This window comes from Aspergillus costaricaensis, assembly GCF_003184835.1.
Source record: "Aspergillus costaricaensis CBS 115574 unplaced genomic scaffold BO79scaffold_24, whole genome shotgun sequence".
NCBI lineage: Eukaryota > Fungi > Ascomycota > Eurotiomycetes > Eurotiales > Aspergillaceae > Aspergillus > Aspergillus costaricensis.
In genome coordinates, this window is record NW_020291824.1 from 597009 (window position 1) to 608717 (window position 11709).

The following is an 11709-nucleotide window of genomic DNA, read 5'->3' on the forward strand; positions in this document are numbered from 1 at the left end:
GATGGTGACGATGGTGGACCGCGGTATGAAGAGGGGACACCTAGTCCTTGAGGACAGAGGCAGAGATTTTGAAATGAATATGTGAAAATAGACAAAATGCGGGCGTATCAATTTTCTCTTTTTCTCTGTTTTGTGCTTCTTACGTTCTAATCACATCATATCATTTCATATCATATCATCCGGGTGCGAGAAGCATGGTTGTTTCGGTGGACAGATTTTTATCTTTTCATTACTGTATTATGTGTATCATCTACTTATCACTACAATCCATCAATTACATTTTCCACAGTGAGAACCCACGTGACAAACATCCTGAGAGGGTGAAGCAAGATAAAGAGATCTACGTCACAGAATTAAAGAAAAAAAAAGAATGAAAAAAATATCACATGAACGTATCCTTTCCGCTTGCTTGCTTGCTTGCATTCATTCCTTCTTGCCTTGCTTTTGAGACTTCAAAATAAAAATACATAGTAAAACAGAGAGGGATTGCAGAAACAACTTAACGCAATCCTCTAGAGATCTAATCAATGAATAAAATCACAAACATACATAAGCATCTCATCGACCATAGAATAGTTAAATAGTTGTTATTGCATGCGATCCCGTCGTCCAATTTTGTGTATCCGTGTTATGTGCGAGAAGATAAAAAAAGAGTTTCTTGGGAAGATGGAATAAGAAAAAAAGTGGATAGAGATAAATGAAGGTAAAACTATGGCGGTACGGCTCGTGCTAGAACACGGACATTATCCACGAAACCCTTGATCAGTTCTTCATACTGGTTTTTGGGATCTCCTGTCATAGCCATTTGGCCTTGGCGGCGGATTTCGGCGGCGGAGATTTCGACTTCGAGTTCGTGTTCGAATTCGCCTTTGACTGGGGGCTGGAGGGAGGGAAATGTTAGCATGTCTTTGCTTCTTTTTGGGGGGTGAAAATTTGTTAAGGGATTCTTACCTCTGATTTCGCAACCTGGGTTAGATCGATCTGGTATGCTAGATGTCGATAACTCATACGATCCTTGTTCCGGTCGCCGCCACGACCACCCCTTCCGTCGGCGACGGGCAGGTTACTGACATCGCCGTCGTAGCTCATTTCGAGGTTGACGCTGATTCGCCAGTCGACACAAGTGCGTGGGCTGTGTACGTCGAGGTCGGCGATGCGGCATTTGACGATCTTTGCGAGGACTTCGCCCGTTCGCTGATCGACGGTTACACGCACCTTGGGTTTATGACGCGGATTGAGGTTCTGTCGGATGACTGGCGGAAGCTCGTTGGGAGAGACTTCGTAGAATGTATCCCTCTCCTTCTTGTGCGCGTATGAAAGTGGGATGCGACCTTGATTTGATTGGGGCATGGACATCTTGACCGCTTCGTTGAGGAAATTATTCATTGCTCGGTGTTGCGCCTTTGCAGCGTTAGCTGGTTAATACATATAGAAACATGCATGGTTACTTACCACAGTCATAGTGCTTTCAAACGCAGTCCTGAAGCGCGGGTTATCCTTGTTTACAACAGTCTCAGTCAAGATTGGCAGAACCATTCGCTCCCCGCGATCCATGTCGATGAGCTGACCCAGTTTAGCTTCCACCTCAATGATAGGCATTTGACCGGCAGCAGCCGCCCCAGCAGGGGCTGCAATGGCGTCATTTCGGAGCACGACGTGTTGGAAAAGGAAATCGGCGACGATTTTGGTGACCTCCTCGTGCGGGATAAACCCCGTGATAGACGGTTCCCATGGCCCCAAGCTACCGACCTGTGGAGGTTCGGATGGCCGCTGCGGCGTCGGCGTCGAAGGTCCATTCACGGGCGTGGATTCCCCTTTTACTTTGACAGGAGGAGCAACCGCAGCAGCCACAACTCCCTGCGCGGAGGACACGGCGCGTTGGCGCACGATCCAGGGGTTTGCTGGCGAGTCTCTCGCGTGTTTGGGAATAGGCGGGTGTGGCTTTGGGATTGGGGGACATCTTCCTTTCGAGCGAGCACATCTTTGGGCGTAGATAGGCGGTTCGTTGAGCCTTCGCCGTTTTCGCTTGGGCTGTTGCGGGCTCGACGTGATTTTCGGGTCTGAAGCCACTCTAGCTTTTTGGGCCCACTGGGGCGCCGAATCCTCCACAGACGATTCCTTTGTGATGGACATTCTCGACGAGGGTGAACTGTTGATGTGTTGCTGATGTGTGGGAAGACTGGGGTTCGTAGATTGGCCCTCCTTGATTATAGTTCCATTCTCAACGTGTTCTGGCTGCGATAAAGCGGTCTGGTCGGGACGTGCCGTACTTGCCTCGGAACGAGCCCCTGGGAGGAAGGTAGTTCTCGGGCTCACACTTTCGTCTGACTCCCTTCTTTCTGAGGTGGAACTGTGTTTGCGCGGAGTTTGGTCTAGTGTTCTTGATTCTGCTCGCGATGACCGCGCCGCGGTGGAGGGCGACACGTGCATGGCGGCAGCGGCAGCGTCCGGGCCCACCCACGGACTGGAAGCTCGATTCGAAAGAGAGTCACGACCTGAAGATTGAGGACGAACAGAAGATTGGGGTGATTGGTGGGCGTAGATAGCAGCAGCAGACCCTCGTGGCGTATTCGGTAGCGATCCTTGTGCCGGAGGGGAGAAATGTTGCGACGGATAAGGTTGTGCAGCGCCTGTCGGGGAACTTTCCCTGGGATGGAATGAGTTGGAGGAATGGGAATAGGGGGTTAGAACAGACTGGATGGATTGCGACCGTTGTTGAGCGACGGGGGACTGCTGCTGCTGCTGTTGCTGTTGATTGTAAGCGACGGACGCGGCGAAGGAGTCACGCGAGACGGAGGCACCGTAGGGAGGAGGGGTCGGAGCTCGTTGGGATGGCGCGCCCGGAATTATGGCCGGTGAGGGACGATATTGGTAAGGTGATTGAAGAGATCCGTAGGAGGAAGAGCGCTCGGGAGATGCGTGAGATCGTTGCGGCGGCGGAGGGCCGGGAAAGGCTGACGGATAGGAGGATGAGGATGGCAGCTGGTCGCGCGGAGGATAGATGGGGTCGGAGGAATCGCGAGGCGCTTGAGATGGCGACGGATGTGGTTGGGAGGGAGCGCTGGAGTTGCCAGCGCTCTCCGTGTTCATGATAGTGCGCAAGTCCATGGTGACAGCTGGCTAGAAAGCGACAACCTGAAGGTGTTGAGTAGCAAGAAAGAGGGAAGCTGCAGACTCCCTCACACGATCACTTGGGGACAGCTGAACTCCAGCCAAAAAGCTCGGAGAAGTCACGAGAGAATGGCGAGGAATGACGGCATGAGGCAATCGCCAGTGAGTTGGCGATTTGCAGGGTGGAAGGGTGAAGGGCACGAAAGAGCCGGGATGGAAGGCGAAGTCGAGGAGGAAGAGGAGAAGGGAAGAATGAGGAGAGCTGAATTGAAGGTCGAGAAGTTCACGTCGCGGGATCGGCACCGTATTCTGGCGTGCAATTGGCGGGTGGCCGATTGGCGGCTCGGAGCTCCCATAGAAAGAAGGAATTTTGGGGAAGAGAAGAGAGTGATGGAAGATGAAGCGCAGTGGAATGAGGATGAGAAATGGTTATTCTAGCTGTCAGTCGAGAAATGGGGAAGAGACACATCACCGATAAGTTTAATCAGTAAGTAGAAAGTAGTAAGTAGTAAAGTAGCATTCAGTGTATAGTTAGTTAGTAGTCCCTTCCCTGCTGCCTTCCCGCCCTAAGGTTGCACCGCTCTGAGTCTCATTGCGACGCTGCCTCCACTCCCGTCTTATTCAGTGTACAAATACATTTGAATATTAAGATGATACGTGGAAAAGCTCTGTTTCTACCATTAGAATTGTAGAGTGTTCTTTTACCATGCCTTGGACTGTGCCTGTCAATGGTGCAGGTTGTATAGTATAGATTGACCGGGAGTAGTAGCTATAAGTATACCCGGCTTCATCCACTCCCCGTTCAAGATATCCACTTGTAAACGAGATAAAAGGCACAACCCAAGTGCCCCTGACATACACCTAGGTACTCATTCGACTATACGCTAGTTCGTTTCATTCGTTCACTCATACCATGCCAGTTAACAACCCAAGAATCTCTTTACAGCGTGAGGGGATACCGAAGGTGGCAGCAAAATCCAAAAGGAGAAAGAAAAAGTAAAGCCAACAGAAAAAAGAAAAGAAAAGAAAACAACAGCAACGCGAGACGATGGTGTAGTGCAAGTTGAAAAAGAAACAACAAGTCGTCTAATGGTGCTTTTCTCCATGGCGCTACAGTGCCACACCCCATAATCCACGTCCACCGCAGACCCCGAGCCAGTCTCGCGGATGCCCGGCAGGGGTGGTACCGCCCTGCGGCGACCAGCTAATGTTCGACACTTCGTTGTCGCAGAGCCATACGGCGGCCGGGCCACGCTCACTGGGTGTCGCGGGCGTGCCCGCATTATGCGGGGCGGGAGGCATGGGGGGCACAGGAGCCGCATTGTGCTGGTTGATGAGGTCCCACAGAAGTACGAAGCAATCGTCCGCACCAGAGGCCAGAACCCCGCGGCGATTGGGCGACCACTCAACGCAGTTGATGGAGGAGCCGTGACCTTTCAGTTCAAGAAGAGCCTGTCCGGGCTGTCGGACGTCTAGAACCCGCACGATGTTGGAATCTTGCGAGAAGGTGGCAAGAAGGTGGGAATCATGGGGTGATGCTATGACTGTTAGCGTCCAGTTTCAACGGCTGCCAGCAAGCCCGACCAGATACATACCAGCGATGCGTAGTAGAGGCGGGGGCCATACGGGCTGGGCTTGTCCAGAAGGACTTCCATTGCCCGGAGTGGGGACTATAGCAGGTACCCGTTAGCGTATAATGCAGGGATCTCTAAGAAGAAATAAATTGGCATTACCCTTCTCATGCTTCTCCGTGGGCTCGTAGATGATAGTGCTATGTTCTAGGCTGCGGAGATCAAACATGCGCACACTACCATCAGCGCCACAGCTGACGAAGACGTCCACGCTATTCGCGCAGAACCGAACATCGTACACCTCTTTGTCATGTGCAATCAGCTGCGTCTTAGCGGTAAGGGTGGGAATATCCCAGATCGTGCAGGTGGTGTCGATACTCGAGGTAATGATCAGACTGGGGGAGATCGTATTCCAGTCCAATGAGGTGATTGGAGCGGTATGCTCGGGGGATTTGGAATTGGAGAGCAAAGCCAGCGGCGACAGTTTCGCTGTCGGTGCGTGTTGGCTGGCCGACCGCGTAATGGAATTGGAACTTGGTACGGGTTGCGCCGTTGGCAGCGACCATAACCGCAAATGATCGCCCGACGTGGCCAACAGATCGGTAGACTGCTTCTGCGACGACGGCGGCTCCCAGAGTATCCGTGTTACTGGATATGAATGGGTGGCCTCTGCGGTTTTCACATAGTCGAGCTTAATCTCCCCCGCGGCGGCATCTGGCGTATCGGGGTCCGGTTGTGTCCAATGGGTATCTATAATTTGTATCTATTCCAAATTAGCACAACTTTGAGGTTGCGAATATGAAGAATGCAAGGTGGCAGGGGTACGCGTACGTAGTTGTGGTTATCCTCTAGGTAGCTTCCCAAGGCAATCTTGCCCCCGAACGAGCTGGAGCTCCCCGTGATAGGCCATTTGCACCAATCCATGGAATATATAGGCCAAGGAGCGATGTAATTGCTATTGGTAGGTACCGGATTATCCCCGTTGAACGGCGCCATACCGGAGCTGGTGATTGGGTCACCTAAAAGGTCCCCTGTCGGTCGGATGTCGGCTAGACCCAACGGTGAGTATTTTGTTCCCTGAGGAGTATGGGGAGGGTATGCAGAGCCAGGAGAAGAGCCTGGCTGTCTGTATTTTGGCTGCTCAAACCCCGCTGGGCTGGATCTAGAATGCCCATGAGAGTTGACCATACTGGCGCGGGCATTTGGCTGCTGCTGCTGCTGGGGCGGTTGTTGTTGTTGTTGCGCCGACGGGGGCTGTTGTCCTGATTGTGATGTTGGCTGCATTGGTGTATTCAATTCAGGTAGCGTTGGTAGCGCCGAAGGTGCAGTGTTGACTGATACTGCAGGTGGACGGTTGACGTTACCCGGCTGAAGCGCTCCCGGGAGTACTCCGCTCGCGCCGCTGCTTCCACCACCACCATACTGACCCGGTTGCGACCCCAATGGGTGGACATTGATGGAAGGGACATGGTTATCTTGACCGGCGGGGTATTCGTGAGGCATCGATTGTCGTTGCAGATTGGGGCCCGTCGATGGAATATGGAGCTCCTCAGGTCGACCGTAGCTTGTCGCCCGCCGAGCGTCGTAAGGCTGTGTAGGATTCGACATGACAGCGATGGCCGAACAACCCGAGACCTCAAGAATGAAAGGCGCAGCCCACCGCACAGCAGTTGGAGCTCAATGAGATTCTCGGATTGAGTTCGGGAGTCGAAGACGTAGGGCGATAACGAGGGTATGAGGACTATCCGGAGGAGAGGGGATTGGCGCTAGGAGCTCCGACTGCACCAGGGATGTGCTCGGTCTGGATCATATCACGGGGGAAAGATGATTAAGGAGTCAGAGAGACATCCTCGAGCTCGAACGAGGGGAAGGAATGCCTGCAGAAACGGAGAAAGTCGAAGGGAGGAGCGATGAGGCAGCAAAGCGCCGCCGAGGGGAGTCTCGTGCCGCTGACTCAGCCACCCATATCGCGGGGAATTCCTGCGCTTCTCCTTCCATCATCATCATCATCGTTGGTTGGGGTTGAGATAAGCGATCTTGTCTTGCGTTGCAAAACGAAGATATTTGGCACCGGATTACTAGGTGGGATTCTACATTTATATTCCGCATTAAAGGGCACATCGGCGCTGTATAACTCTTCGACTCTATCGTTATCGCCTTGAAACTCTACCCTTGCAGTGTTTCTTCTCTACTAAGCTCCACCACCCGTGAGCTCCCCTCTCTTCTCCCCGCAATATGGCTTCAGATCAACTTTCGGCCCTGCTTCTGCTGCCGCCACCCCCTTCGGCATCGTTCGATCAGTTCAAGGCTGCATACGAGCCCATTCTGTTGGGTGTCTGCACCAAGCTTGTCCGGGAACTTAATGGAGCCAATCACGCGGCCATACTAGATATTGCGCTCTCCCTTCCAGGCCTTCTATCCCCCTCATGTCGGCCGCGCACTAGGGCATTTTCAAGCCTCCAGTCTTTTCTGGAAAGCATCTATAGGCTTATTGGGATTGTGTGTGTTGAGCAAGGCATTGAGCTCGACGGTCCTGGCGGTATTGATGCCCGTGTGATCTTACTCGACTACGATTCAGTCCAGACTGCCGTTCCCGGGGACAATCCGTGCGATGGTCCTATTATTGACTTGCAGACGTTGGCGCGGTCTGGGCGACTGTGGGATTTCATATACTACCCGGATAACCAAGTAGGTCAGGGTCTAGCAACGGCCTTCAGTAGCTTCTATTCTGAGTCTAAGGACCCCAACGGCGGATCTATGAGCGCAATCCCAAATGCACCCAATTGGAAGGCTGCAGAATCTCTTCTGGTGATGGATGATAACCACATATCAACCACGCATTACTCTGTGGCTGTAGGAGGCACTTTCGACCATTTCCACATTGGGCACAAGCTCTTGCTCACGGCTACGGCGTTGGTATTGCAGCCTGCTGAGGATGTGGAGGCAGGTAAAGTTCGGAAGATCACCGTCGGGGTGACAGGAGAAGGTTTGCTGGCGAAGAAAAAGTATGCCGAATTTCTGGAGAGCTGGGATGAGCGATGCATGAGTACCGGGTCATTCCTTTCAGCCATCATGGATTTCCGTATCCCGGAAACCAGTGCGCCGCGCATTGAACGAGAGTCTGGGTCTGGACCCGATGACAAGTACATCCAGATGCAAATGCGGCCGGATCTAGTCTTCAAGCTGGTACAGATCACGGATCCTTTTGGCCCTACCATTACCGACGAAGAGATTAGTGCTCTTGTTGTTTCCAAAGAGACTCGTGCAGGTGGGGGCGCGGTCAATGAGGAGCGTGCGAAGAAAGGCTGGGAGAGCCTGGAGGTGTTTGAAGTCGACGTACTACATACAGGCGAAGTCCCCACAGATGATGCCGAGAGTTTCGCGTCCAAGATAAGCAGCACTGATATCAGACGGCGTCGGATGGAGATGGCCACGGAATAAATTAGCGCAGTGAACTGGCAAAGCGTGCGGGCAGCTATGCGAACCAGTCGTCAAGCTCGAGAATTTAGACATTGACAGCTGTCCTGAAACGGCAGAGGGCAGGCGTGCAGATATGGGGATGATTGGGCACGATGCGATCTTGTACATACATTGCCGGCATCACCAGCAGCCAGGGACAACAAAGCGAATCATGGGTTAAATCATATTGATTTTTTTGTGAGTTGCGATGGTGCTTCTTGATGAAGTGACGCAACAAGGAGTGAGCTTCAAATATTTTTAAATGGGGTTTGTAAAAATAGACGGTCTCCGCACTAATATGTGGTGGTGGACTCCTACTACTTCTTTTTCTTCCGTTCTTTCTTCAACCGCCATTCAATTAATATTTTTGCTCCTTTCTAATTTCCGGGGAAATTTTTGAATGGCCTGTTTTCTTGAATTATCATTCTCTTTGTTTGATTTGCTAAACACAAATTACCCCTGAGAAGGGTTCAGAATGAGTTATTTTCTTTGTTCAGAGAGGAAAAAGAGAGAAGAGAGAACAGACCACCAACCATCTTATCTCCCCGGCGTTTGGGATTGCGCCCTGGACTCGGGGGCTACTGGCCCAGAGTGTTTTAGGGGCTGATGATCCTTTCCCTCACAACATCCCCACGCGAGGCTTTCCAGTCCGGACCAACGCAATGCCATTGTTGGCGATTCCGATCCAGTTCTGCAATCTCGATACCGTGCTGCTAAGTACTAGTCCTGCTGCTAGCACCCCCCGGTTTGATGGAGCAGCTCCAATGCGCTAGGCTCACGGAGATGGGGCAGAAGGAGGGAATAAATGCCGTGCGCAACTCGCCAGTCGCAAGCAGGGACGATTTAGGCTTGGGAATGACAGGCCGCCATTGATTCGCGTTCTTTCCAGGCGGGGTTCCTTTTGCTGCAACTCTGGTGGGCGTCTGCACGTAACAGACTCTCATGTCGCATCATTTTCCCTCTTACCCACTCCCCTCCCTCCCTCCCATCTCCTCCTTCCCTTATCCCCGGTCCAGCCAGCTGTCGTCGTCCTTCCCTACCAATCCTCTCCGTCACTTTTGTTTCCTACTAGATTCCCTCCTGCAGGTTCGCGCTGGATATCCGCATGCTGTTTCGATCATGTGACCCCTGTGTGCCAGCTCTCTCAGCCAATATCCTGTCGTCTGATCAAACTGGGGCGTCTTCTGATGGTCCTGGCGAGATACCCGGAGGTAAAACCCCCCCCCAGTCGACTCGAATGACGGGATTAGGGATTGTCGCGGTGGGACGCTCTAAATCTTGTCAGACAGGTTCACTTGCTGCAAGCGCTCTACCTGTGGCCCGCCGTCTACTCTGCAGTCGATAGAGAATGTGCTGGGAGTGTGAGAGGGGATGTGTCACTTTCGTCCTTCCTTTCTCCAACTCTTAATTTCTTTTTCTGCTCTCCTTTTTTTTCTTTTTCGAACTTTTTGCGCCTCATTTTATTTTTTTGTGGTCATGATCCTTTAAAAACCTCCCGGCTGTCTGCTGTCACTCTTTGCTTATTCTCTCGTCGATTCCCTGTCCATATAATTAGGGTCAGTCCCTTCCTGCTCTTCTCTTTCTTCCTGAACCTCCGACCTGGCGCATCGTTGTTTGCCATACCCCTCTCGTACCTGGGCTGGTTTCCATGTTGGTGCGAGTGACCATAGCAGCCGACCACGCGGCTGCTTCGCTGTGCGAAAACCATGGAGAGACCTCGAAACATTGAAGACTTGGCAGACGAGTTGATCAGTGATATACTTTCGTACCTTTTGGGTTCAGACAATCTATCTCCCGAGCCCTCCCCGACAACTCCGCATGGCTCGTCTCGCGACTCCGACAATGGCACGGCTCATGCCTTCGGTGAAAAGTCCGAGTTGGATCGATTCAGACTCGTCTGCAGAAGATTCAAGCGCATCGGTACACCCCGGAAATTCACCAGTTTTGTACTCCGGTTTTCATCCGACGAATTCCGAAGATTGGAGGACCTTCTGAACATGCAGCTAGCCTGTCATGTCAGATATTTCACGTACATGGTGCGACCCTTCTACCAAGGAAGCGGTACCGTCTCTGCAGACCCGCCCGGGATGTTGCGCGCATGAAGCTGATGATCATATAGGTTGGTCCCACATCCTGGATGGAGTCGATGTAGATAACCTTCCCGTTTCGTCCATCCACCGGCGTCGGCTCGATGATCAAAAATACATACTCGATTCAAACCTTGATCTCCGTTTATTGCGACGGGCGATAGCAGCTTTTTCTTCCCTACAACAGGTCAAACTCCTCCGGTTGCAAGACGGAGCAGACGAACAATTGCTAGACCACATACGCGAGCGCTCGTTGGGAAGAACAACGCGTCTGGACTGGGAACCCGCCTGCACCAGAGCTGTCACCAGCCTGAGCATCTCGTTACTAGAGTCAAACTGTAACTCAGTGAGGTTTGTCGGGCCGCAGATCAGCCCGGAAGCAACCGTGAGATTGCTGCAAGCTCCATCCACCAGCCTCTCCGCACTGGGCGCACGACTGGCGAGCTTGGATGTCACTTTTCACTCCGCAGCCAAGCTATCCACATACATGGAGACGCTGTCCAACGTCTTCCATGACTTCTTCCTAGCTGCCAAAAATCTCACAACCATTCATTTAGGCTTCCCTACCAATGCGCCACTGGACCTCGCGTTAGAGCAAATTTTCCACCACGTCCAGTGGAAGAGACTCCGGACCCTCAGTATCCAAGGCTGGCGCCTCGGCTCGGAAGAAATCATCGCCTTCATACGTCGGCACAGGCGCCAGCTTCGCAACGTCCGACTAGCCAACGTCTATCTCCGCCCTGGTGGACGATGGCGCGACGTTCTTAGCGTCTTACATGACGAAATGGACCTCCTTGAACGCATAGACCTGCGTGGAATCGACTACACCAGCCATTTCGACGCCAACACCAATGCCCACCACCACGCTGACGCTGCCGGACCCGGTGCCGGCAGTTCTCAAACGCCGACACTTGCCATCGTCGTACAACCCACGCCCGACATGGCCCCGCACAAGGCCTTCCTCAACATGGGCTACTCAAACAGTAGCCCACCAGGAAAAACCCGCCGCTCCTTTTCCGATGCCACGCTTGAACAACTGCGCGGACACACGTCCGACGTATTAGGAGACAATGGAGAGAGCGTAAGCCACGACCAGAGGTTACTGTGGGAAGCATGGGTTTTGTCCAGTCAACGAAGTAATGTCCACAGAAGGGTTTAATGTCATGTCGTTACGAATTTGTTCATTTTGCATATGTTAATTTCAGTTGGTTTCTCTGAAGGGATATGGAAACATTAGTCGCATTCTAGCCGTATATCCGGTTCCTAAGCAAGTATGTATGCCGCGCTCGCTCGTATACTAGTTAACCACAAGAGTCTGAATGAGCAGAAGACCTTACTACAGAGTATTATGGTAGCGTTGTATTCGTAATGATACCACCTGATAAAAAAGAATAGTAAGCATGAAAACGAACATTTACAACCCACAAATACACATGAGTAAGCATTCAAAACACTAGTTAAGAGTTATGCGAAGATAGAAT

The 11709-nt window shown here is 52.1% G+C and overlaps 4 protein-coding genes across 4 annotated transcripts; 2 read left to right on the top strand and 2 right to left on the bottom strand.

Annotated features, from left to right (window-relative positions):
- Positions 1 to 397: 397 nt before the first annotated feature.
- Positions 398 to 3324, bottom strand: triA (putative mRNA capping nucleoside-triphosphatase). The gene is made up of 3 exons (XM_025681382.1): positions 1453 to 3324; positions 952 to 1401; positions 398 to 880 (listed from the first exon to the last, which is right to left on the bottom strand). Exons 1-3 carry the CDS (start codon positions 3106 to 3108, stop codon positions 710 to 712), a joined length of 2277 nt encoding a protein of 758 aa, XP_025537640.1. The 5' UTR covers positions 3109 to 3324; the 3' UTR covers positions 398 to 709.
- Positions 3325 to 3842: 518 nt separating this feature from the next.
- On the bottom strand, positions 3843 to 6552 carry BO79DRAFT_198902 (WD repeat protein). Its single transcript, XM_025681383.1, has 4 exons — positions 5514 to 6552; positions 4845 to 5445; positions 4707 to 4781; positions 3843 to 4649 (listed from the first exon to the last, which is right to left on the bottom strand). Exons 1-4 carry the CDS (start codon positions 6288 to 6290, stop codon positions 4222 to 4224), a joined length of 1881 nt encoding a protein of 626 aa, XP_025537641.1. The 5' UTR covers positions 6291 to 6552; the 3' UTR covers positions 3843 to 4221.
- Positions 6553 to 6721: 169 nt separating this feature from the next.
- On the top strand, positions 6722 to 8383 carry BO79DRAFT_210246 (putative pantetheine-phosphate adenylyltransferase). Its single transcript, XM_025682760.1, has one exon. It carries the CDS (start codon positions 6918 to 6920, stop codon positions 8121 to 8123), a length of 1206 nt encoding a protein of 401 aa, XP_025537642.1. The 5' UTR covers positions 6722 to 6917; the 3' UTR covers positions 8124 to 8383.
- A 1464-nt stretch (positions 8384 to 9847) lies between these two features.
- On the top strand, positions 9848 to 11387 carry BO79DRAFT_152803 (F-box domain protein; the record flags this gene model as incomplete). The annotated part of the gene is made up of 2 exons (XM_025678700.1): positions 9848 to 10202; positions 10261 to 11387. 2 exons carry the CDS (start codon positions 9848 to 9850, stop codon positions 11385 to 11387), a joined length of 1482 nt encoding a protein of 493 aa, XP_025537643.1.
- Positions 11388 to 11709: the final 322 nt, after the last annotated feature.